Source organism: Epinephelus moara, chromosome 24 (genome assembly GCF_006386435.1).
Source record: "Epinephelus moara isolate mb chromosome 24, YSFRI_EMoa_1.0, whole genome shotgun sequence".
In the NCBI taxonomy this organism is placed as follows: Eukaryota; Metazoa; Chordata; class Actinopteri; order Perciformes; family Serranidae; genus Epinephelus; species Epinephelus moara.
The window spans coordinates 42,063,258-42,090,877 of record NC_065529.1 but is presented as its reverse complement, the minus strand read 5'-3'; the positions used below and the strand labels follow the sequence as shown (position 1 = coordinate 42,090,877).

Here is a 27,620-nt window from a genome sequence, read left to right as displayed (position 1 = left end):
CTCCATCACCGCCTGCCTCCTCTTTCACATGACAGGTCTATTCAGGCCGTAGATTTGATGGGGTTGACGCATGGTGGCTTCTGTTTCTATGGAGGCGTCACATCTTTCTTTTATGTGCGGAAAATTAATTTTCTGAAGGGTCATGTTGTCGCGGTGTTGTGTAGCCTCTGCTATTATCTCCACCTCATTCTGAGTGTTAATCCTAAAAGAGATAAACGGGTACAGACAAGAAGTGGATGGATCCGCTTTTTTTCCCCTTTGATTCCAGAGCTCAATGAAAAAAAATTACATTAAAGGACTATTCCACCAGTTTATCTCAGCGTTTGATGCTTAAAGGTTAGATTTCTTAGGCGGAGAATTTTTATTTAGGAATAGTTCAAGATTTTGGGAGATAGGCTCATGAGCTTTGTTGGCAAGAGTTAGATGTGAGGAGTGACAACGCTCTCATGTCTGTGCAGTCAATATGAAGCTGGAGCAGGTTAGCTTAGCTTAGCTTAGCACAAGGAGTGGAAACAGGGACGCCTGGCTCAGTCCAAAGGTAACAAAAATCAGCTCTAAAGCTCAATAATTAACATGTTTTATTCATTTCTTTATTCTGTTTAAAGGTTTTTTAGAAAAATATAAGTATAATAAAGTATAATGAAGATGTGCAGCACTATTCTTTGGTCGCAAGCAGTGAGTGCCAGGTTAGAGATTAACACATTTGTTCCACGTTGGAAAGCAAAGGTGTTTTTAATTGTTCTGAACAGACACACTTGAAGGCAGGTTGAAACGGTGGCTGTCAAAGAGAGGAGCGAGACGCAGTTTTGTTTTAGTATAAGGATAACATACATATTTTCTAATAGTCTCTACTGGACAGAGCGGGCCTACAAAGATTTTTTTTCATTGAGAAGAGAACAACAAAAATATAAGTTAAACTTTCTCAGCAAAAACTGACAACATGTCATGCTGTTTTTCCAACCCTGATCTCATTCCAAAGTCATCGAAATCCGGCGCTTGGGCAGTCCTTTTGGCGTCACACACCAATGAAAGAGCTGTCCTTTAACGTCGGCATGATACGCGGCTGGTTGCTGTTATACTTCAATGGTGGCCGGCAGCGTTAGGTGGAAATGCAGCAGGACAAGAATGAAAGTTAAGGCTGCTAAGTCCGAGTTAGGTGGATGGGAGGTGTGGTGGATGGGTTAACCATGTGCTTTTGTTGCCTAAACTTAACCACATGTCCAACAAGAGTGGTGTTTGCGTCCCATAAGATTATAAAGCCAAACCCTGTTCTTCTCTCTTAAACCTTACCATGTGAGTTAGTTGTTGAAGGAAAAAAACATCAGTTGCAGTGTTGTACTGACGCGGTGCATTTATTTTGAAAGAAGACAATGCATGTAACAGGCAGAACTTGACAAGGTGTCCCAGAATGTCAACAACCAACACACCCAGGGTAGCTTTCATGTTGTATCTGGACGTGGAAAGTCCATGACCAAACAAAGCTCAGAGACGGACAACATGGACAGTTGAGGGAGGCTAAGTAAGTAAATCACTGTCCCCACACAGGAGTCTGTGGTTAAAAGAAATAACATCTTGTTGTATTAGATATTTTAAGTTAGACAACATTAATGAACAAAACGTAAAAGAAAGTCACACAAATTCTATCTTCACAACCAGCCCATAATTTAAGTTAAATAAATCACATTTGGAGGTTGGTTTAAGAAAGTGGTGTAATTCTTGTCATATTGCAACAGTCATATGAATAAAACCTGGAACGCCACCCACCAGTGTACTAATGATTATATTCAGAAGTTCCTCACACGAAATTATACGGAATAACACAAATGTATTTAAATCCTAGTACATGAAAGGTCTCTCTAATAATTATATAAAAAAATGCAAACCTAATCCTGCTTAGAACCGCAAAGCAGGATTTGTGTCGCACTTGATTCACACGAAAAGTGACAGAAATATTTGTGTAGTGAGTAAAAAAAAGAGATGGGAGAAAAGTTCAAACCCAGCTTACTTTCTAGTCTCCAAACACCGGGCCAATCGTTGCATGAAGTGGGTGTAAATGTTGTGATTATCGGTTTCGGATAGTTACTGACCTCACAACAATGTTGGGAGAGTGGGCTTCCGTAGATGTTCGACCATCTGACAAGCAGTTGGGATGGAGTATACTGATGTCATAAGGAGCTCTATACTGTTAAGTATATGTGACATTCAGAGCATTGATATAGCAGCAAACAGCTCTTTGCTTTGTAAAGATACAGAGCATGTGAGCAGACCTCGAGCAGGGAGCAGAGGGATGTTTAGGTGGAGCACAGAGCAGGTTTTTTAAAATGCTGGAGCATTGCCGTATCTCCAGCTCCAATTTCACCACTCATACCATGAGTTTAAAGCATGCGTGACCCAGAAATGCATCTGTGTGACCCCCACACACACTATTTTATAAAATACTTTCAATGGGATAATGATCCCTTTGAGCAGGGCTAATCACTGCCGCTCTACACTGCACTCATACAGCGGTTACTGCTAATAAAGCCATCCTTATTCCTTTAATATACAGTACATGAATATCAAAGGTGGATGTGATGTCATTTGTTAGACCATCCTCTACCTACTAAGTTTGGATGTTTTCTTTGTTTGTCTTAAATTAAATAAACCTTTTGGTCGCACAGCGTCCAGAAGCAGCGCCTCATGTGTCAAGCAGACAGAGCCTTAATCCTGGCTAAACACTTCTGTGCGTGACACGGCCGGTCGCCCTCCCCCCTCCTGACACTCTGAAGGCCTGTTAGGAGATAAAGGTCTCACCTCAGCAGCCAGCTTCACACTCTTGTTTGCAAACTGCACAGCTGGTCGAACTCCCAGAGGCCAGCCGACGCAGTCTGCCTCTAAATCCCTCAGGGCGCTGCCCGCACTCGCACTGCACATTTCCCCCCCGACATCACCAGCATCCTCTCCACACACACACACACAGACACACACATACACAACCTGCTGCCTCTGCCCTGTTTTTAGAAACAACTAAATAACCCACTGTAAACCCAAAGGGTGTGTGATTTCAACTTGGTGTGTGTCAGTGTGATGAAAGAGCAGAGGCCTTATCCAACCCCCCCCAACTCCACCTCTCACACACACACACACCAACACACACCCCATCACCAGCAGCTCAATACTTCTCCCTCATTGATTTTCTGTATGCTCTGCACCGCCGTTTGTCTTTTAACACAAAGGAGTCGCCTGCCACAGCACCATAATGGCATTGTGTGTGTGAGTCTGTGCCGATGGATTCTCTCTTCATGTTAAAGTGGACGACAAAACAAACCAGATCATGTCTAGAGACAACACTATGGTCTGTGATCGAACAAGACATGACAGAGATTTAAAATGAGAAGAGCTGTTGTTCTCTTATCTCATAAAGAGTTTGAGTTTACACACACACACACACACACGCAGGGAGGTGAAGACCAGTGTGAGCTTCAGTGAGCTTCAGTTCAAATTAAAACATGTCACACAACTCTTTTCCAGTGCGCCACACTTTATTCACCTCTCACAATAATCTCAGCTGTCCTGCTCTTATTGGGGTGTCTGAGATTAGTTCAGATTTTCTTATAGGGCCCATCATACAGTCACTTATAGATCGCCATGGTGTACAAAACAATTTTATGATCATCTTCAGAAAAAACAACCATACACAGAAAATATAAGTAAATAAAATGTCCAGGCTGTGTCAAAAGATGGCATTGTTGTATGAGGAAAAGATACAAAGCAACAGAGTGAATTTTATATTCTACACGTAAACTTCTTACCAAAAACAAAAAATCTGGATGTAACCCCTTTGTAATCATCAACATCTTGATGAATAACTGTAATTTAATTACATGTTTACCAACATTTTTCTCAGTAAATGGAACTGATCACAGTTGCATTCATTTTCTAATGCAATTATATGTAACAAGTTCCTACCCGACACTGATTGTGTCTGTGTGTCACGTCATCCAAACGTGCTATATCCAAGTCTGAAAAGTGAAGGCGATGTGGAAGGCCTCAAACCTGCTTTCTTTCTAATGGTCAACAGGGGGCAGTATAGAAGTTTGTATAGAAGTCTATGAAAGAATGACGCGATATCTTACTTAATATATTACCTCAGTAAACCTTTTCCTAATGAGTTTATGGTCTCAGTTGCTTGTATCAGGTCGTCTTTAATGTTTATTTTGCAAATTATAGTTCCATTTGTAAAATAGCCGATAATGCAAGGGATGATTCAGGGCGTAGCTACCTGGTGATTGACAAGTAGGTACCACAGTGTAGTCCTCGGGTTCTCAGTCAGATCCACCCCTCACTACTCCCACAAACCAATGGGTGACATCAGGTTGGCTACATCCACTTCTTTTATACTGTCTATGATCGTCATGGTATTGTTTATCAGTTTAGATGTTTCCTTTGTTTTATTGTTATATCTCCCTTCAAATTTTCCCCCCATTTTTTTAAACTAAATTCTAAATAAATGATTTCAAGCAAATTAGAGTAATAAAAACCAACAAACATGAGTTATTTAGGTTTTTCTACAATCCGTGAAGAGTGTAATGCGTATTAGTGAACTACATTAAACATCAGTTTGCAGGACTTATACGTACCATTGAATTTACATACCTTATGTGTTCTGATATTTCAAATTATACACACCCACACTTTCTCTTTGTGGCTTCCGAATGCTATAATCATTTTAAAATACATGTAGTACTAAATATCATGTTATAAATGCAATAAATATTAACCTAAGTCCTGAATGTAATGTAGGTTGGAACGTTAAGATGTGAATCCAACCACCATCATTTTCCTCATGTCTGTACGAGGTCCTGGGCCTTTAATGTAGACACACAGAACCTCATATTTCACTTCAGTCACACCTCACAGATGTGTTGACTTTTGTAATGAAAGGGACGGTTGGAGGGCTCTCGAGACCGCTGAACAGGCAGTGATGACGGATGTGCGCAGTGCAGTATCTCATACTGAGCAAAGCGTGAAGGTACAGCAATGAAGGCTGCGGTTTCTGAAAGGAGGCACAAGTGTCTGCCCATCTCTTTATCGCCTCCTCAGACCCAACAGGTTCTGATAAATGCACCCTCTCAACAGGCTGAGAGCGGTGTAGTCTGAATTTGTAGGAAGGCTGATGGGATGAATGAATGCAGCAGGAGAAAGGACACAAAACCTGAGGACTTCTGTGGTTTCAGAAAGAGGCTTCTGCATTGAGGGTTGAGGTTAGCTGAGGATGGTCTTTTGAAAAAAGTTAGTCATTTATGTCCCTGATATTTGCACAGGAGAATAAAAGATCATGCTCATATTCTAATATCGTCTTTCAAAATACATGTGTAAATTAAGCTTGAGGTTTACTGTTAGTTATTGGTGAAAGACTGTTTACATACTGTGCATACAAAGTCTGCAGCCATGCTAGCAGCCTTGAAAGGCTATACCTGCTGTAGGCGCTGAGTTGCTTTGAGCTAAATGCTAACGTCAGCATCCTCACTAAGTCCACAATTATTGCTTTGGGATTTTCATTCATGTCTCCAGTGTTGTGTCGTCAAATTCTTTAATACAAACTGTACATGTAATCCAAGAAGTCACTGCATGTAGGGCTGTAACAGTTTTTATTTTCATAGCAATTAATCAGCCAATTACTTTCTTGATTCAGCCCAGTGGGAAGAAGAAAATGTTAGCATTGTATTTTTCGGCAAACCTCAAATACTTTACATGTGTACGTTTCATATGTATCATATCAACGTTTATAAAGTGGTGTATATGAGCTGAGGGAAGGGGTGAGAGCTAGACAAGAGACCTACCAAGCTACAGACTACCATTCGAGAGCAACAAAACAACACCGCTTCTGTTTTGGCGAGTTATCGCTCGGTTTCCAGCAGTTGTTTAGCAACCTGTCACTGCTTTTTTACCATGGATAGGGGCACAAAAGCATTTGTTTTTTTTATATATTTATTTATTTATTTATTTACCAAGACATTGCTGCTTTTCTTGCTGACATAGAGGCAACAAAAGTAGGGCTTTAAAACCAAAAAATGATCTTTTTCTAACCATAACCATGGCTATTTTCTCCATTTTCTTAACCACAGCGTCGTTGAAATGTAAACATACATTAAGTTTCACTATATAATAACATACAAATGTGACATATTTGTGGTTTGCAGAAACATACAATGCCAACATGTTTTCTGGCAATTTGACTAATGATAAATTGATTTATCATTTGATCCATAAAATGCAGATGACTTTCACCCAAAGTGATATCTTTTCATTAGCCAAAACTACAAAATATTCAGTTTATAATTCATGTAAGACAAAGAAAAGTATTAAACCCACATAGTTGCCTTTCAAAATAAATTAATCAATTATCAAAATAGTTGTCAGTGAGGGTGTGTCGTGTACTTTATGGTGTGCTTAGTGTATATGAAGGAAAGCAGCTCCCTCGGGGTGTCATGGTGAAGACGACAGGCTGCAAAGAGTGATGACAGTCAGCAGAATTAAGTGTCTAGATAAGCTCTGGGCTACTGTTAAACCTCATGAGAAGGCCATGCTTGTTGTTTTGTTGTGAAGACTGCAATAAAGCCATTGTTGGTGAATGGCACCCCAACACCTCGCTATCCTCTCTTCTGCAGAGTGGTCCGGACTGCTAGTAGATAGTTACTAGCTAATAACGAGCCAAACTAATTTAATGTTGATGAGCTAACGTGTTCACAACTTGGGTTCGGAGCCAGTAAGCTGTCACTGAGAGAGGTAACACTAGTTAATTCAGCAGAACAGAGCGACCTCTAGCTCACCTGGTAGAGTATGTGCCCCATATAGGCTGAGGCCTTGCAGCGACATGGATTCAATTCCGACCTGTGGCCCTTTGCTCTCTCTGTCCCTCCTTTCCTGTCAATCTTAAGCTGTACTATCAGGAAAAGGGAAAATGCCAAAGAAGCAGCCCACCATATTGTTTGGTATGAACAATCAGCAGTGGTGCTTAAGTTGACAAGCAGAATGTGTGCAGTACTGAGATGTATTTGCTCTTCCCAGCAGGTGGTGCTGTGCTGTACAGACGATGGCTCTCTCCTGGAGTCTCCTCCTGGCGTTCTTTGCCGTCCTGACACTGTCACACAGCACTGAGCCCGGAGCTCCTCACGGCAAGAGGAGACAGGCACAGACCTCAGCAGGTGGCAGCAATGCCCTGCAGCACCCTCTGCAAGGTCTACAGGGCCACCGTTACAGCAGGGACCGCAGCGGCGGGCATGGGGGCCAGGGGGCCCGAGCTCCCAAAGCTGGAGCCGGGCTGCTATCCCACAGGCCCCTGCACCCCCTGGCCAGGCCTGAGGATGATGGGATGGGCCTGGAGAGTTTGAGCCCGGTGAGACTGGAGATGGGCCCGAGCAGGGACAGAGACAGAGTGAGAATGAGTGTGAAGAGTCCGTCCCAGGGCCAGGAAAACCAGCTTCTGGGGACACGCAAGGGAAGGGGGCACGGACACGGGAATGGGCATGGACACCATTTTGAGCACAGGAAACAAGGGAGTCGTCGTGATAAAGAGCGGCATGGAAAAGGTGAGCTGTCAACTGATCCTGATACACAGATACACGACTGCAGCGCTGTCTCACAGGGAGCCTTTTTCATTGCAGACATTTTGATATGTGGCAGTCGGAAATGCAGAGATGTAAATAATGAAATGAATGCTTTGGTTGTCATGATTTAAAAAGATCAGATCTGATGGTGCTCATATCATTAATACAATTCTATCCATAAACAATGTTGTGCATGGTGACTCCAGATAATATAAAGGCGTCACACAGAGATGTCTGTGAATTATTCAGAGTAACCAGTATTTTGTTTCTGAGAAAAAGATCTCGAATTTGAGCACCGCACATGAAAATCTATCCAACTCCACTGAAATGAAGAGATGGCAGAAATTTCACAAAACAGATATCTGAAAAACAGACAAAATCAAAACGATGATTGAAGGTTTGTTCCTGACCCTTGAAACAGTCGTTGTGGACAGTTGATTGTATCAAACAATTCTTCTCAGCACATAAAGTTCACCCAATTTTAGATGTTCAGAATTCAGTTTTCATCTTTTAATCCCACACTGGAGAGAAGCCTTGAGAGTGCATCAAAAATTTCTACGATTACATGGAAAAGCAGGCAGAGTCCATCGGCTGAGGACGATGATTTGATCCAAGATAAAGCTCCTGATCAGCTTCTGATTGGATGTTGTGGTGAGACTGTTTTAAGGACGAAAACATGTTTGTTGTAATTGTAGTTAAAGGAATACTTCACCCCTCAAATGACCATTTGTGTATCCAATTTCTCATCCTGTGCTACATTAAATTTGTGAGGGAAACCTTTGTTTTTCTCGCATGCCTATACAAGAAAAGTAGAATCCAAAAACTGAGAATATTCTTGATGCATTAAAGTAAAGAATCTGCATTTAACAACAGCAAACTATATCAAAACATCAGTTTACAAACTCACACACAACTCAAGCAGTATAATCCAAGTCTCATTTGTCCAGTCGTATGCTCAGTACTTCCCAAACAAATGCATTCTTGCTAAAATGTTACTTGTCCAGGTCGGCAAATATCAATGATTTGTCTCACCCCAGGGCATCTCATAGCAACACACAGGGCACCCTTTTGTGTATCCATGTGACATAAGCACATTATAACACATGGTTAATGTTGTGAAACGGTTGCAATTAGCAAAACTACTAAAAGATCATGTTTTGGGTTAGAATAAGCATGTTTGTTATGTAATTTAAAGTGACGTAAATACAACCAAATGTAAATTAGGAAACTTTACATTAAAACAACACTGACTTTTGGTTTCACACGGAATACGAACTGCAGTCTCCTGGATGAAAGTCCAGTTTTGTTTGACTCATCCATCTTCCCTCCCTCCAGCCCTATGTGGACTTTCTCACTCTTTAAACAAAGTCAGATGCTTTCTAATTTCGAACCTCAATGTATTGAAGTTAGTTAAAAGCCTGGTGCGTCTCATGAAGACGCTCAAGGCCGTCTTTGGTGTTGATATCACACATAGAGGGGCATGACAAAGCAGCTGTATTTGACACCCTGGGAAAGAGAACGCGCTGTTCAAGCAAATAAAATCAAGTATATTTATACAGTGCATTTAAAAACAACCACAGTTGACCAAAGTGCTGTACAAAAAGAGTGTACGACTGGATAAATCAAACTTGGATTATACTGCACAAGTTGTTTGAGAGTTTGCAAACAGATGTTTTGATATTGTTTTGTTGTGGTTAAACGCTGACCCCTATGGCATCAGTTCATGAAGAATTTTCACCATTTTTGGATTCTTCGTTAACCGTGGAGGCATGCAAGAAAAACAAAGTCTGTAGATGGTAATTGATATACAAATGGTCATTTGGGGGGTTAGGTATTCCTATGACTCTTTAAAAGGTTTGGTTACATTGGATTTTTTTTAATTGAAGAAAAAAATTAAAACAAAATGGTACCATAATTTGTTAATTGTACATTATGTGGTGATAACACATGATTATTGATCTGGTATCGTCTCTTTCTGTGTGTCCAGGGTTTCTCCCAGAGCCTGAGCTGAGCTCTGCGTTTAAGGACAGAGATCTGTTTGAGGATTCTCTCTCCTCCTCTGCCGCCTCCCCCTCGCTCAGCATGACCCCACCCAGTGAAACCCCCTCCCCCATTGCCGCCGTCTTTGGCTCCGGCTCCTCCATGGTTACCACGGTGATGAACGAGCATCCCCCAACGCTGCCCCCGGCCTCTACCAAACCCCAGGTAACCCCAACGAAACCCAAGTGCTTATTAAAGGCTGCGTCTGTTGTGCCTCAGTGTGATTCCAGTGTGCGGGGGAAAATGGGCCCCATTACCGCCGTTATGCCGCCGCAAACCTCATAGCTCATCTCAGAAATGACACACTCTACAGTGTGAACCTGAAAGTGCTGCCGGTGAAAAATATCCTCCAGCAGGCCAAAGTCAGCGGCTCTTGGTCACAGTGTGTATGATAGATGTGACCGTGTTCTGTATAATGAAACTACGCCTCCGGGATCAAAATCACACACTTCAGAGTCCAGCAGCACATTTTCTGTAACTACCTTCCTTTATTAAAACCATGGCAGGTGAAATGTATGTGAGCACGGAGAGTCTCTACGGTGTCCGGCTGTGGGCACATGCACTGAAAAATCTGCAGGAGTGCGTGGAGCACCACTCACCACCTGTCACACTCACGCAGCATGATGCTTCAACAGTACGCATAAACAGCATTTATATTAAAAAAAAAACACCTGTTTTCTCAAGCCTCCTTCAGCGTTGGAACCGTTACAAATGAGATTCTTAAAGACAAGATGGAACCTGATGTCAATAGATACCGAGCCAGCGTTCACTTCATGAAAGCTTTTACATTTGTCACAGCTGCTGATACAAACACCCGACAGCTTGTAGGGCGTCCGTGGGAAATATCTGCCTCAGTCGCAGGATCACAGACGCTGTTTGATTGACAGTTGTTTTGTTGAGGAGCGGTGCTCAGGGCAACACAGTAAAGATGTTACAGGGAAATAAAACCATTAAATATAGATTAAAAATGAGGTGATTAACAGGTGGAAATGACATAAACAGATACAACTGAGCATTTTGTTTGGAGGAAACCGTACCACTGGACTGGAGTTTTGATTCTGCAGTTCTAATTATTAATCCCCATGTTACTTCTCCCAGCAGTAGGACAGGTCCAGCTACTAAAACCAGTTCTGTTGTGACAACAGTTAAAACTGATGAAGCCTCAGAAATATCCTCAGTCAAAACTGCTGTCCAGTGATTTGAAGCAAACGTTTCAGACATTTTATTTGACTGAGATGAACTTTGACCAAAGTACTGAGTGCTTTTATTTTTATGCTATTGGTCTACTGTACAGGGGCAGTCCTCATTGATTAACAGAAAAAAAGAGAGCCAGTAAGCCACAGAAAGCCAATTTTCATTTTTATCGGCACCATCAAAATCGATTTTTTTAGAGTTAAAACAAATGTTGGCTTCAAAAAAGGCCAAGTTTAAAGGGTAAGCTTGGTATTTTTCAACCAGGACTCTATGTTTTTGTGTGTGAGTGACCAATGGGAACAATGGGTTTTTAAATTGGCCTGGTATTAAGCAAAACCACTGCAGCCAGCAGTGGTGAAACAGGCTGCAATGTAACCACTCAGGGCAATCGTGCACCGACACTTTACGCCTTCTAGAAGTGCTTGATTTTGACACTAACAGGCTCAGATTATTTTAAGCATCTGACAGTATTATGGAAAGGAGATAAACCTTTTTTGTTAAGGAGTAAGATCCTATTATTTGACCAGAAACAGCCCCAAAATCTCCATTGTCAAACCCACCAGACTCCATTTAAATAAAAGTAATTTTAGTGTGTATAGAGCCAACATGTTTTCAGATCTGGTGAAAAGGTAGGTTCAGCACACAGAAGGTCTATCAGTGGAAGCAAACAAATCCAAAAGGGATGAGGCAGAAGCAGAGGCAATCAATCTAAATCCAAAAAACCAAGAAAGGGACACAGGGAACCAAAAGGCTGGAGCACTCAACACACAATGAGCTAAGACGAACTGGCACTGAGAGAAAACAAGACACACTCTAAACACTCTGGTGAGGGGAAGGATGACGAGACACAGGTGAGGCTAATCAGGGCAGGACAGACAATCAGACACAGGTGAAGTCATCAAAAGGGAGGGAAAACACAGGGGCAGGAAGTGAGGGGATCTGAAAAGAGAGGAGATGTGAGTTTCAAAGTAAAACAGGAAACAACATGAATGAATGAAACAAAAACATAACCTAAGAAACTTGAGCTGTGGCAAAAATAAACACCTTAGCAGACGTAAATTGACGGTGTGAACACGCCCTGAGTGGTTACATTGCTGGCTGCAGCGCTCACTCTCAATACTGGACCCTTTTCAAAAAATGTTTTTCCCATTAGTCACAAAAACATGGGAAAAATGTTTGTCTTCACTCTCAGAGCTATGATCTAAATTTCTTGTTTAGTGTAATGTGGGCTTTGGGGCTCTACCTCATTATATTTCCATTATGAGGTGATGTGACGAAGAAACAAAATGTTCACTTTCATCATCTGCATTTTTAGCAAGTCTTCTTGTGGTTTGTAGTTTTGCTGATTTCGCACAAACCGTTGCCACAAAGTCGTTTTTTGTTCCCACACATTAGGGGCCCTCCTCTATGGTTTTCCAGTAACACAGACAAGGAAGTGGTAGCTCTCAACAAATCCTCCAACTTAAATGAGGAAATACTTCATTTGTCATTGCCATCCAAAACAACTCTTATGAGTGTTTTCTGCTCTGACGTTCCCATCTGCAAAATAACATTGTTTGAAAGTTTCTGATCTGCCTCCTCACCCCATTCTCATTCCCCAGGCGTCAAAAACGGCAGCCTGGTCACTGGCCCACTGCTTCAGTTACAAATGTACAAGGCACCTTACAGACTCTGTGTAATGTGCACCACGCTTTCAAATAACTAGATTTTCCGCAGCAATAATGTAGGAGAAGGAGTGAGAGGGTCTGAGGAGGTCATTGACCGTGGTTGTGGTGCGATAGGATTTTTGGAAATTTATGAGAATCTTAAGGGTTCTATTGGAAAAAATGAAACTTGTATAGGACTTTTTGATTAGGGAATCACCGTGGATTGTTGGTAGTAGATCGAATGTGAAATCAAACTCTTTGTCCACCCAGCTTTCTTGAAGTTTTTCAGTCCTATATCTATGTATGTCACCCCAGTTCCACCACAGATTTTTAGGAAAATATTGAGCATAGCGTTAGTTCAGGCAGGAGACGATGTCCAGCTCAGCTTACATCCCAGCTCCATCAGCTGATCTCAAACAGCTCAATCAACTGATGGAGCTGCTGACTGATGAAGGGAGTCAGCTGATAGATCACATGATTGCTTTATATGCAACCAATTGGTGAATCTTATTCAGGGTGCCCTTTTGAAACTGCTCTGGCCTGCCTACTGTTGCTGCTTCCTGTGCAAGCAACCTTGCAACCCGCCTCCACCCCAGCTCCTTTTCATGCTGTGTCTGACTTATCGATGTCATTTCTGTTTGTCACTGGTGCTTGCTCTGTTTTGCTCCTGGGGGGTCTTTGCTGCTGCTCTCCCTGCCTTAGACTTTCCTTATAGGCACATGGAAGGGCAGGGAGGTTTGCTCCCTCTGTCTCAGGCTTTCCTTTTTTTGCATGTGGAAGGGCAGAGAGGTTTGCTCTCTCTGTCTCAAGCTTTCCCCATTTGCACATGGAAGGGCAGAGAGGTGTGCTCTCTCTGCCTTAGGCTTTCCACATAGGCGCATGGAAGGGCAGAGATGTGTGCTCTCTCCACCTCAGGCATTCTGCGTAGGCCTAGGAAAGGCAGAGAGGCCCCAGAGCAGAGCCATACCGCCAAACACAATACTGCAAATAGAAATAAGGTTGTTTTTTTTTTACTAAAGTGGTCCTGACTGAAGTAATCCTATGTTATTTTAGATGATTAATCAAATAACCAATGCCATCTATTTACTGGTAAGGAGACTCCCCAGTTTAGAAAAAATACAAATTTCTTGCAACATTCAGATTTTCAGATGGTGGCTCCGTGTGATCACTCCCCTGGTCAGTGTCTGTGTTAAATGTCTGCAGACTGGCCTGTAGGTGTGCTTGGTTTTCTGCTTGCAAAATGACTGAGAGTTCAGCAGTGTGTCTTTACTATAAGAGGAGTCAAACATTATTGGACCACTGAAGAATAAAAAAAACCCTTTCCTGAGCCTCGCTTCAGTAGCGCGAGCATGCGGCAAGGCTTCTTAATTAATGTTCGATCCTCTGTTGATGGTTTAATGAGCAGCCGAGCACAGGCAGATAGCCCCCTGCAATTAATCTAATTGATATTTCCATATAGGCTTATTTACTGAGGGTGAGAGTATGGATCTGTTTTCATCAAGAGGTTGATTCTTATTTTATGATGGATGTCTTTCATGGACCGGGTTTTCCCCCAGAGACGTCTCAAAGTCCTGCTGACTTAATTATATGTCTAACGTTTCTGTTTTGCTCCCTCTGTGTGAGGAAAGTGACAGAGGTAGCGTTTTTATGGCTTTTATTGCAGAAGGTTATGCATGAGCAAACCACAAAGGAGTTTTGTTTTATAGCAAAGTCATCAAACACTCATCTCAATGACATATATTTTACTGAGGTAGAATATTTGGATTTATGACACTCCTACTTTTATATGAATTTATGGATAAGTGCAAAGGTATCCTACTGCTGACATTAAGTATTCAGGGACCAAGCTAAACTTTAAACTGTTCATTATGATTTCATTTTCCCATCCCTACTGCTACAGAAAAGTACACACAAGAAGCAGCATCTTGAACATAAAATAAATAAAAATATATGAATATAAGTATGATTGCTACAAAATGTTAGAGTAGTCAGATCACTGTGCAATATTTTAGTAATGACTTGAAGGCTGAAGCTTTAAATAGCACCATCAGACTGCTGTGTTCAGTCTTCCCCACAGTATGAATGTGTTAGAGAAAGAACAACATCTTGTACTGTTGATTTTGCTTTTCTTAGAGCCTCATCACTACTGAGGGGAAAAACCCACATTTGTCCCGAGGGTATAACGAGAGTAAAGACCATGGTGTCAGTGAAATTTAAAAGTTTCTCCTCTTGGGAGCCTGAATGGTCTCAACAATCGGCCTTTTTTCATGATGTGATATCCACCGTGGCCTTCTGACATTTCAGACAAAGTTTTGGGCGAGAGGAAAGGTCAGTTGTGTGTTCTCTGAGGAACAAAAATATCTTCATTAGCTTTAGATGTCTCAGAATAAGGCTTTTCTTTTAACTTCTTAAAGTGTGTGGCTCTTAAAAGAAGTACAGAGTGACTTTAACATCAGAGAGCGCAGTTTGTACCCTGTATCCTACCAACAGTCACGGTGGTTTCTTTCAACCATTAACAGGATCTTTCATTAAAAGGAGAATTCACTAACTTTTATGTGGACGTCTAATCAGTGCTGACAGTAAATGTAGTTGACTGAAGCAACATATTGCTGAGTTCACAGCTGCAAAACCTGCATTTTACCTTTTTCAAAAAATTGCAGCACTTGGTCATATAGATAACATTTCCACGAAATGTGCAGCTCCAGTGTTGGGTCCTTTAATTTAAGGGAAGTCGGCCTGGAACATGCTTGGATTGGATGTTCAAGAAGGTGTGGGAACCCTGATTTTAGTAGTAAGTGAGGTGAGGGTTTAGGAGTGCTGAGCCAGAGTTTGTGGAGCAGCAGGGCAGCCTGAGTGAGCGGGGTTGTTGGCTGGGAAGCAGACTGATGAGATAGTGGGTGAATCAGGCAGAGATCACAGGAAACAATGGACCATGTAGGCAAACTGAATGATCTGAAGAGTGAAGCGTAGAACTGTGGTATATCAGCACTACAGGAGCATAATGAGTGGATCAGTTGCAGGTGTGCAGGTAGATTGGCAGCAGGAGGGAAATGGAGTGCCACGCCAAACAGTAGAAACAGCAGAAAACACTATGAGGGAGAGGCACAGCCTGGCCAAGACAGAAATCTTGTTAACTACTGACTTTTAAAGGGGGGTAACATCTTGAAGTAGTTTATATTTGTCATATGGATTATTGTAATTTTATTATGTTGAGCTGTTCTGTACACAGGACATCTTCTGCATTTCTGTCCGTCCTGGAAGAGGAATCCCTCCTCAGTTGCTCCTCCTGAGGTTTATACAATTTTTTCCCCTTTTTAAAGGGGTAAGTGGTCTTAGTACCTGCTGTGAGGGTCCAAGAACAGAGGGATGTTGTGCAAAATTGAACTGAGTTGAATTAAAGTAAGAAGTTTCTTTTTAAAGTACATTTTCCCAACAATGCAGGCTGCTCTCATGCACTGTTCTTACATTTTCCTATGAAAAGTAATGCACCAAATTTGTACATATCCCACGTAATCATGAGCCAGTAATTTGTGTATAATCAACATACTGGGAAGCCTGCAATCATGTGACCACTGCGCTGTAGTTGTGGTGGTGGATAGTGTCTAAACTTAATAAAACTTTGCCTAAACTTTCAATTATGTACCTTTTTGGAAGTAATGACGTTTTAAAATAAATTTATTTATGTAGCACTTTTAAAAATGGATAGATGTTACAAAGTACTTCAAAAGACATTAAAGACAGTTCAGTCAGGAACACTTTAGTCAAAGAAAACTTTATTTCCATTTGCAGTATTATATTTAGCGGGGTGGCTCTGTTCTGGGGCCCCTCTGCCTTTCCTAGGCCTACGCAGAATGCCTAACGCAGAGAGAGAGCACACCTGTCTGCCCTTCCATGTGGAAACAAGGAAAGCCTGAGGCAGATCGAGCAAACCTCCCTGCCCTTCCATGTGCCTCCATGGAAAGCCTAAGGCAGGAAGAGCAGCAGCAAAGACAACAAACAAACAGAAATGATATTGATAAGTCAGACACAGTATGAAAAGGAGGAGCTGGGGTGGAGGTGGGTTGCAAAACTAATGCTATGCTCAATTTAAATGAAGCAGTATAAACAATGAGGTATCTGTAAATAGTAAAGTGGTGAAACAAAGTACTAAAAAAAATACATGAGTGTGTATGAATATGTACATGCATCCACACAAATAGGCACACACATAAATATATCCATACACACACAAGCTCTGGGCACAGGCTTTAGCACACATATGCACAAAACCATATATACAAACATTATATCAGGTATGTAACGTTGTTTGTGGGGCGCTGATTCGTAGGATATTATATGAACTGTTATATGAGGATATGGTGAACAATGCTGTGAAGCTCTCACTAAAACTAGAAGATGACTTGACTCAGAAATTGCATTTATTTAACATAAAATCACATAGACGATACATGAATAATAAAATGTCCACCCAGGATCACTTGCAGGCTGCATTAGTTTCCTGCCGCCTTCACTGGAGAAAAATAAACCCCGTGGTTATGTGTAATGAAGTGTATGTTCCAGTCTGTATATTGTATATGTATCAACAATACAAATGATGTGATATATAAATATATTTGTATTCCAGGCTGTGGGCAGTCATGTTCTCTGTTACCAATCGATTGTCTTTTAAAGCTCTGCCTCTGTCTCTGTTCACTGTGAGGGTGTTTTATGAATGAATCAATGAAGCATTACTGCAACTCGTCACAACACGAGTCCGATGTGTTTCATTAGGAACACCCCGAACGTGTTTACCTGCAGTCCTGACAGAAAACATAGTCATCTGTTGAGCTGCTGTGATTTAACTGTAGTATGTGAACATCAATCTGAAGAGACAGGATTGATCTCTTCAATGTATTCTCTACAGCAGCTCGTACGCCGGATCGCTTCACATTTAGGATTAGTTTTTAATACACATCTTCATATTCTGATCACAATTGTCTTTGAATACATAAATAAAGATGATATTTCAAATATTACTATGGAAGCAGAAATTACACAGCATGCTGAAACTAATTGAAGATGGGATTAGGTGTTACAGATCTGCATATCAGCGTGTTTGTTCTCTTCTGTTTGGATTTCTTATGGAGAACATGAGTTAATCCGGTGTGCAAATGTTCCAGCTGAAATGTAGATGAAACAACAGTTATAAAATGTAAGGTGTCGTCTTTTTTTTTTTTTTTCTTCTTTCAGAGGTCCGGAAGAGGAAAAGGACAAGGAGAGGTGATGCCAACATTGGACATGGCGCTATTTGATTGGACAGACTATGAGGACATGAAACCTGTGGACACCTGGCCGTCCTCCAGGAAGAAAGGTTAGTGTTCAGCTGTAACTGTGAATCTGTGATCATAAAAAAGCTCTGATTTGATTTGGTGGAAATAATCCAAATCACACCTAAATCTCTCTTGTATCAGATTATTTTATTATATTTAAAGGGACAGTTCAGCCCAAAGATTTTTTTCTTTCCAGAAATCATGACCAGGTTACTCAAGATAACCCGCAGACCACGTTGTGGTCTATTTTCTTTCTACCAAACTACAATTCCCAACTACATCAAAGTACAGAGGGAAGCGTGCATCTAGCACCACTGAGGTAGCTATGGTTACAGGAGGACACCATTAATGTTTACATCCTGCAGTGTGAGCTGAGCCACTCGTCCATGAGTAGATGCACACTGGTTGAACTGTCCCTTTAAGATAAATGCTCATTATTATAAAGACAATGCTAGCATGTTTGTTTAGCAGGTATAATCTTTGATCACTATCTCGGTTTAGCATGTTAACATTCTTAAGTGCAGCTGAGGCTGATGGGAATGTCATTACTTTTCAGGTATTTGGTCATAAACAAAGATATTGGGCAAGGTTTGACCTCATGGTGGCACTAGATAAAGATCAAGGGGTCAAAGTTATTATGACTTGTTGTCATGCATCCATGAATGTCTGTGCCAAATTTCACAGCAATCCATCCAGTCTCAAGTCTTAATCCCAACGGTCTCAATGCTGATTGGCTATCGCGGTGCAAATTGGTCAGTGAAGTTCAGATTTTTCAACTTTTGTGAAAAAGCATATAACGCGAAGTCACGCTACTTGCTTTACTAGCGCCACGTCATTAGCTTGATTCGAGTCATTCGTGTTGCATTGTGTCTAATCACGTCTTCGCATTGACATGTAATTCAGCCGCACAAATTGTTTTATTCATGCCTGGTGTGAACACAACATAAAATCTACATAAGTGACACTTTATTGAAAACCAAACACAGACATTCAATATCTAAACTACTTTAAGTGCAACTGTGAGTATTTAAATTAATTCGGATTTTTATTCACACATTACAGTCACTTTATATGAAGCTGAGTAGCCAGTGACTACTGCACTATCCAACGTCAGTGTGACCAGTGTGAGTTTTTGATTAGAACTTGACTAGATTTTCACTTTTTGCGATTTCTGTCATCAGATCATTGCTCCCTGCTATAATTAGTAAACATTCAGTGTATTTCACATTTTGGGGATTGTCAGCTGACCCATATCTGACCTGTGTTGAAATCATTATGTATGAATCAAATTAAAAACTTGTACAAACAGAAATGGCTTCACCAGAAAATACCTGATATAAAAGCATTATGTTGATACTGAGTTGACCAGTTGATTGATCTGTTTGGCTGCGTATTGAGCAGACGTTTTCAGGATCAAACTGTTGTGTTCATTTATTTTTGTTCCTGCTGCAGACAAGAGGCGGAGTAAGAACCTCAGCAGTGGAAATGTGACTGTAGACGCTGACGCCATTGAGCCATGTGACCACCACCTGGACTGCCTCCTAGGTCAGTCTGCATCATACAAGTTGATCCTGACCATAGTAACACTCTCTGATGTTCCCAGATACAAAAGGGCTTATTCACTAAAATATTTATATAACTCAGGGATAAGTTTTCATATGTGACAGAATATGGTTTGTGGTCCTCCTTTGCCTCATTCCTACTGCACGGTTCAACTCTTCTCGACTGACTTTGGTACCAGGTGCTTTTCTAGATTTTGTTTACAGCTGCAGACAATACCCCAATGCAGGTGGGATTCTTAACTGATTATTTTAGTAACACAACATGCCATCATCTTTAACACAACACAACGAATGTTGCTCCAGCCGGCTCTTGCTTGATCAGTTCATCTGCAACCAAACAGAGGAACATCTGCACATCATCAGTTGACCATAGCACGTTTTTTCAGGCTTTTTTTTTTAAAGAGAGATATTTATACATCCAACTGTCTCAGATGCAGATGCTTTGGAAATATTAATTGAGTCACTGAACAGAAAATCTGGCACACTGTTCTTGCACAGCTTCACAATTTATTAGTTACACTAACGTTTTGATCCTACTGGACCTTTGTCTGGAGTGTTCAACACCATTTTTGGTCTTTTTGATTTTTAATAGATACTGCTCCACTCATTTCATGTGCACAGGTGTGGGGGACTTAATCAGCTGCGGGTGTGTCTCTCAATTAGGGCTGCAACTATTAGTCGACTAATCGATGACTAAACGACTATTAAAATAATCGGTGACTATTTTAGTAGTCGACTAATCAGTTTGAGTCATTTTTCATAGAAAAATACTATAAAAGTACCCCAAAATACTCTTACTTTACTGCAGCTTCTTACGTTCAAATATTGGCAGCTTTACACACTCTCCCATGACGGTGAACTAAAACCCTTTGGCGTGAGAACGAAACAAGACATTAGATGACATAATTTTGGAGTTTGGGAGAGACAGGCCGACATTTTTCAACATTTCAACACATTTTTTGATAAAATGATTAGTCGACTAATCGAACAAATAAGACACATTAGGCAACAGTGAAAATAATCGTTAGTTGCAGCCCTACTCTCAATAATTGACAACAACCTGTGTATCATATGTCACATTATATACCCAACAACAGAATGGTTGGAGTGAATTTAAAAAAATGGTGTTGCTATTGACTTGACCATCTATAAATGTCGGGTTTGTGCAGGATGTCCCATGTCTCGATAGTAACGATCCTCTCTGACCAATCAGTGGTCCGCAGTGTTTTAACTCAACCTTCTAGAATCATGTCAGTTCACTTGAACCTCAACCAAGGTGGTATCAGTATCAGGCACCATCCACAACTTTAGCTGATGGAAAATCAAAAAACAGCAGTCAAGTGAGTCGAGTTGTGCCGTGCAGTGGCAATGAGGCATTTGTGATTTAAGGGCCATGAACACTTTTCAAAGGTTGAAGTTCTGAGAAAAACACCCTGACATGTTATTTAACACTCAAAAAAATTGACTAATTTGCTACATAACCAAACAACCCTGCAACTACCATGAGACTCTGATTCAAACATTGCTAAGTCTTGGGCCCTATTTCAGAAAGCAGGATTAGTCTCCACCCAGATACATCAAATATTACACATTGTGGATTTGCATGATCATCAGTGCAAGTTTTATGCATTGCCCTTCGATTCTTCGGCAATTCAGCTGAATTAGAAGATACTAATGATCTAAAAATATATGAACATTGTTAATATATAAAAATGGCTCTATATTTTCTATATTTTTTTGTCATTGAAAATCATGTCACCTGCACTCAATTGATGGTGCTCACCGTAGACACCGTTGAGCTAATTCTGATCAGCTGTTCTGGAACCGGAAACTCAGAGTTTCTCAGCTCAAGCTCAGTCAAATCAGAGATTGGAATTAGGCTCAGTTTGTTGATCCTGCTTTCTGAAATAGGGCCCTGACTGATTTATACAAACTTGTGACATAATGTTTTTCAACCTAGATCCGCCCACATTAAGCCAATGAGAAAAGCACAAAAACAGAAATACTTTAAAGTGAAACAACCAAAACTGTTCTAACTTTGGCAGATTATTTTGTCTTCTTTTAGGACTTTATCTCTCATAGTAAGAAGCAGATTGAGAAATTAAGTATACAGGTCCTTTAAGATGATAATTAGGATCATGCAGTTTCTTGTAGAAGCTTTGACTTACACAACGTGAAGTCTTTGGTTGCTGAATATCATGTGTTTGTTCTGTTAAAGGTTCTTGTTGTGACTTGAGACAACACGAGTGCAAACCTCACAACAGAGGCCTCAACAACAAATGCTACGATGACTGCATGTGTGAGGAAGGTGAGTGAGGAGGACGTGGTCAAACTGATTGTTATGGCTCAGGAGAGAAAGAGGTTTGAACCCATTTGACTCAGAGACAAACACGACGGGTAAAGGCTTGCTTTCAAAATGAAACAAAAACAGGCAGGCAGGCAAAACAGGACTGAGTGGAAACAGGCCGGTATTTATACTGCAGGGAAAGTGAGGAGGGAAAGTGGCAGCAGGTGTGTGAGAGGCGAGCGGGGGAGGTCAGTAATTGTGTGATTAGGAGATGGCTGGAGTTGTGACTTCATTACAGTGTTGTGTATATATATAAACCTTTCTCACTGCAGACATTTTGACATGTCACTGTAGGAAAAGGTGTATTTAATACCATTAATGCTGGCCGTTTTCCACTTAGGGAAGGCCCTGGTGTTGTGCATGCTGGCTCACTGGAATACTGGGGCACTTACTGGTTTCAGCTGTGTTTCTCCTGCTCTGAGTCCAAATGTCTGTTGTATGATGTATCACAGTGTTAACAGTAAAGTATCAGAAGACATGGGTCACTGCTTTAAGGAATAGTTTGACATTTTTGGGAAATAGGCTTATTTATTCTGTGGTGTTGAGTTAGATGAGAAGACTGATAACACTCTCGTATCTGTCAGCAGCCAGTTAATGTTCGGAGCAGTTGCCAGGCAACCAACAGAGACTCCAGGAAGTTACAGATCATTTTCACACTTTAGTTTCTGTGCAGATTAAACAAACAAGATATCATTTGTTAATTAGTGAGCTTTGTCACATTTAGACAGAACCAGACTAAACTGTTTCCCGCTGTTTCCAGTCTGTGTGCCAAGCTAAGCTAACCAGCTCCAGCTACATATTTACAAGACAGACATGAGAGTGACTCTCAGCCACAGAATGAATATGCAGGTATCCCATACATGTAAAGCTTTCATTTTAAAGGGATACTCCACTTGGTGGTACTTTTAGCATCTATACCCTCCTGAGACCCTGTGTCCTCATCACATTTTGGGTTTGCTTGACCTTATACTTTTTTCTACTTAAATTAGACCCATTGTCCTCGTTCGTGGACATTTTTTGTGCATCTAGAGGCAGTAAGAGCACAATACACTAATCCATGTAAAAACAAGATGGCAGCCATCTCTGCCAAGTCAGGCTGCAGCAGATCCCAACACAGAAGTGGACAAGGGCCAAAACCTGATCACATTTCATGGCTGAAACTTGTTTATTTATGATTAATAATGTTTGTAGTTTAATATGGCAACAAATTTGACCAACAGTAACAAGCTGAGACGCTGTTAATTAGGAAGTACTCATTTGAAGACATTGCGACTTTATTATCATCTCGTTTGAAGACATAAGGACTTAAAGGAGCTATATGTAAGAAATCTAAAGCAAACAGTCATAAAATCCTCCTAATATGTCACAGAGACTAAGGAATAATGTTCATATAACATACTGATCTCACCGACAACAATAGTACAGCCAGAATATTCGTAAAACATTTTTACGGTCCGCAAATCATGTTTATGTTTTGAATTTGTGTTTTGGCCTGTTGCACCACCCACCGCCGTCTACCAGTCACGCAGTCAGTAGAGTCTCAGCATCAGTTACAGTTACGACTGAGCTACAGCAGCACGGCAAGCAGCATTAGCAGTGTCCCGGTACATAGAATTAGCAGCCACTGGTTAACCGAAGATCAAGGACGCGGCGACGCAGCCCCACCACGGCAGCCGCCCGTGGGCAAACAAATCAGTCTCCAGCGTGCCGCTGTCCAGCAACCTCGAATCTGTAGGGGAGGGGGGGTGGACACAACTCGCAGCAGTATTTTGAATTTGAGTGCAGTAACCGTTTTGGCCACATTCTTACATACAGCACCTTTAATTATCATTGACAATGTTTAGTTTTTTATACTAACTGGGTCCTATTGATCCCATATAGCTAAGAAATTAAAATTGCACACCAAACAAAGTTCAGGTCTCAGGAGTTTATAGCAGCAGCTTGACTTTTCATGTTCAGGTTGTAGTCTCACTGTTCATAGGTAAGATTTTAAAAGTCATTTACTGGTGACTGGTCCATAGAGTGGCCACATTTAGTGGCACACTGTTTTAGTGGTAAACAGAAAATAACCCAGTGTTAAGAAATGTTGATATTCCTGTAAAATGAGGTGTTTTCAGACCAAACGCTTCTGGGGACTGCCTGAGAGGAAGTGCCCACTTGAGAGGGCTTTTTCTTTATTGTTGCATTCACACTGCCAATAGGAGCACTGAAGTGGGCGAACTGTACTGTAAGCTGACCAGAGGTTGATATAGCAGTGTCAGTTTCATTTTGACAAGTCAAAACCCTGCTGTATTTCCACTGTTGTAAATATGCTCATTAAAGCCTGGACTTCACTGTTGGTCAATTTGTCCATGTTTTCATAGCTGTCGATTTTTGGGGAGAAGCAGGGGACACAACCCCCCTAAATATTTAGAACACATGCATTTGTCCCTGCCAATCAAAACATGAAAGTAGCAGAGGACTTTTATTTTGACAAACTGCGAGAACACAACTCGTAGATGCAACAATGCCTCCGTTTAAGTAGGTGGTGGCAGGATGCAACCTCAGTGGCTGCAGTCTGCCTTTAATGAGAAAGAAAATGAAGCAACAATGCACGATTAAAGCCGAAAGTGCCATGACATTTCCACAATAAATTGATGCAGAAAAGGTACAAATTGTTGCATAAAGTTTTTGATGCTCAAAATTTCTTGAAAGAGGATCATCAAGACCCCCTGCTCAAAAAGTAGCGACTCAAAGTATGAGCTAAAAAAGTTCCTGAAAGCTGTCTAGGAACTACGATCATTCCTCTTTTTTTACAATATGGACACAACAAAAAGCGGGGTTCTTGAACTACATTCCTAGAACTATGAAGAAGTTCCTCCAGTCGGAAAACACTGAATGTTTTGAGTTTAGAAATGCTGATTTGATAGATTGTTTATGTGCTCCAGAGGCAGATATCACTCCAAGTTAATATTTAAAGGGATTGAAATACTTCAGATGGGTTTAGAGTTACATGAGCACTTTCAAAATGTTGACCTTTACATTCTTAGCTTCTGAATCATTTTTCTCTATTCAAAAACTAATGCAAGAGTATTGCTCTTATACATTTAAAGACTTGCAGTTCAACTGATTTATTCACCTTAACTATACTTAGGGTTTCAAAGGATTAATGTATATTTCTGGAAAGTTTCTGGTAATTCTCTAAGGGAAGTTAAAGGAATATTCTTCCCACACACGCCTCCACTGTGGAGGGAGAATCAAAAAACAGTGAACATTCTTGAACAAGTAAAATTGAGACCGCATTTAACAACAGCAAAACTATGTCAAAACATCTCACACAACTCCTGCAGTATAATCTATGTCTCATTTACCCCAGCATATGCTCTGTGCTTCCCAAACACTTGCATTTTTGCTATAAGTTTACAATATGAAACACCTCCGCCTACAAATAGGGCGCACTGGGAAGCACAAGTCTTCTTGTGCATTCCATTGAGTTACCCTGGTGAGCTACTCGTCCGTGCCTGAGGCAGCTTATGTGGAAATGTTTTAAATAGTCAGGTTTTACCAAAAATGCATGTGTTCTGCAACTACTGAACATACGACTGTGAGAAAGAGAGAAAGAGAAAATGGGGGAAAGAAAAAAATCAAAATGTTTATCTATTACTATTTTTTACTAAAGCGATTTCTACTATTATTTTGAAATATTACATAAGGACACAACAACATAAAGACAAAGCAAAGCCTGCTATGTAATAAAGAGGCCTTTTTTTGGGTTCCTGCCACTCCTTGGCCCCCCTCCCCAGCTTGTTACACTTTACCTGATCTCTGGGTGAGATAGGCGAGTTATTCGGCATCACATGAACCCAAAACACACTGTATCGTTATCATGTCAAAACGACAAAAGCTCTCTGGTGCCTACTCAACTACCACAACATTACTGAGAGGAGTGTATGTAGAGAGAAAGAGAACAAAAAAAAACAAATCCATGTTGAACTCAGCAGGAGAAGAATTGGTTATCGTTACCACTAAGCAGCCGGAGGCAGCAAGGAACCAACCCAGTCTCACTCCGAAGTTGTTGAAATCTGGCACTTGGGCAGTGACTTGCAGCGTCAGACACTGACAAAAAAGCCATCCTTTAACGTCGGCATGATATGCAGCCAGTCACTGTTAAAGTTTAACAGCACTTGGCAGCGTCAGGGGGAAAAGAAGGAAAGTTAAGGTGGCGAAAGTCCAAGTAGGGTGGGTGGGAGCGGTGGTTGATGGGTCCAATCAGCACTGACTTTGGAGAGTGTTGGAGAGTGGAGGAGAGTGGTGGTCACGGCCCATAAGATTAAAAGCCAAATCCTGTTCTTTTTTTACTTAATCTTCTTACTTAATTCCCATTTATCCAAGTTTTCACCTTGAATATTCCTGTAAATTAGCCACCCTGCTCACAACCCATCCACACCTATCAGTTTTAACTATGCAGATAACAAGTTGTGTCTGATTTTTCAGGGTTTCGTTGTTACGCTAAATTCCACCGGAAGCGGCGTGTGACCAGGAGGAGGGGTCGCTGCGTGGTGCCAGAGTCAGTCAGCAGTGACCGAGGAGGCTTCATCACTATCTGAGCAAGAAGAGGAGGACACGATGGAGGAGCGTGAAGGAAGAGGAGCAGGAAAAATGTCCCCATGACCACTTTGACAGATAGTTTAAGCCAACACATCACATGACACTGCTAACACGCCACCAAGTGCTGAAAGGTGACGGCTTGCTGGTTTTTTAAATCGATGCCACAGTGTGAAACATCTGGTCAGTTGACTTAACTGGATATAGTGTTTGACTGTTGCATTGTGGGATTAGACACAAGTTCTAATCCAGCGAATCGGCACCTTTATGCACTTCTTTAATTCAGTTAAACACATACATCAGTTTGATTTCAGTCTTTCAGTCACTGCAGCATCACTACAGAATGTACACGTTTTTAAACACATCATGACGAGGGGCTTTTCAAAACTCGCTCAGAGTCACACATGAGCAACGTTTTTTATTTGTTTTAGATTGGTATAAAAGATTCACTTGGCTGGCAACACATCGCTGAGTGAAATCTGTAAACATCTCCTGGTTTATGAGTTAATATTCATCACAGTTATGGTGGCTGTTTGTTTGGTTTTCATTTTGAGCAACAGCAGATTTTATGAGTTTTGAAAACTGCTTTTTCAAATGTCTCTCACGGTTTTTCCTGCATCTTATTGTCTCTGTCCTGCTGATCTGAGTCAAACAATGTTTACAAATCATTTTGTATTATTGCATTCCTGTGCTCGGAGTCCCAAATGGATGATTTTTATTGGTTCAGGAACATTTAAATTGAGTCGAGTCAGCTGTCACTCACAGAGATGATGCTGAAATAGTTTCTGTGTGAACTCTCTGCTATGTTTTGTTCCTTGGCTCGCTCACTTTTCAAACAAATGCTGAAAATGGTTTATAAATATTATTTGAACCCAGTCTGCCGTCCCGTATTGTAAATAAGAACGTGTTTGAAATGCCAACGATTTTTGTTAAATTGACGCCACTTCTCTTCAAATGTACTTAACGGTAGAAGATAAACAAAGATGCTTGTTTGACCTTCCTTTTACATGTCTTAATATATGTTTTATTTATACTGTACTTCAACACATGGTCGTCCAGATATTGTGTTTTCTGTCTTTTTTGTTTTCATGATTAAACACTTACTAGGATAAACATTTTGTGGTGTAAACCTGCCTTTATTTGTAACATCGAGCTTCATCTATATCAGGCATTAGCATGCACTCAAAGATGGGTACACTGTGGTCATAAAGGGATGGACACGGTCAGCAACAATACTCAGGTAGGCTGTGGTGTTTAAACCATGCTCAGTTGGTACTAAGGGGCCCAAAGTGTGCCAAGAAAATATCCCCCACACCATTACACCACCAGTACCAGCCTGAACTGTTGAT

The 27,620-nt window shown here is 41.1% G+C and overlaps 1 protein-coding gene across 2 annotated transcripts in view; it reads left to right on the top strand.

The window, feature by feature from the left end:
• draxina (dorsal inhibitory axon guidance protein a) overlaps positions 1-27,384 on the top strand; it is a 37,125-nt gene extending 9,741 nt beyond the window's left edge. Inside the window, exons 2-7 of one of the 2 annotated variants that reach the window (XM_050038961.1) lie at positions 7,054-7,571; positions 9,577-9,794; positions 17,699-17,819; positions 19,231-19,323; positions 21,559-21,648; positions 26,161-27,384. In XM_050038961.1, coding sequence (XP_049894918.1) covers positions 7,076-7,571; positions 9,577-9,794; positions 17,699-17,819; positions 19,231-19,323; positions 21,559-21,648; positions 26,161-26,273 — 1,131 coding nt within the window. In that variant the 5' untranslated portion in view covers positions 7,054-7,075 and the 3' untranslated portion in view covers positions 26,274-27,384. Of the gene's footprint in view, positions 1-7,050; positions 7,572-9,576; positions 9,795-17,698; positions 17,820-19,230; positions 19,324-21,558; positions 21,649-26,160 lie in introns of both variants that reach the window. The other variant, XM_050038960.1, reaches the window with a different exon arrangement.
• The last annotated feature ends 236 nt before the right edge of the window (positions 27,385-27,620 follow it).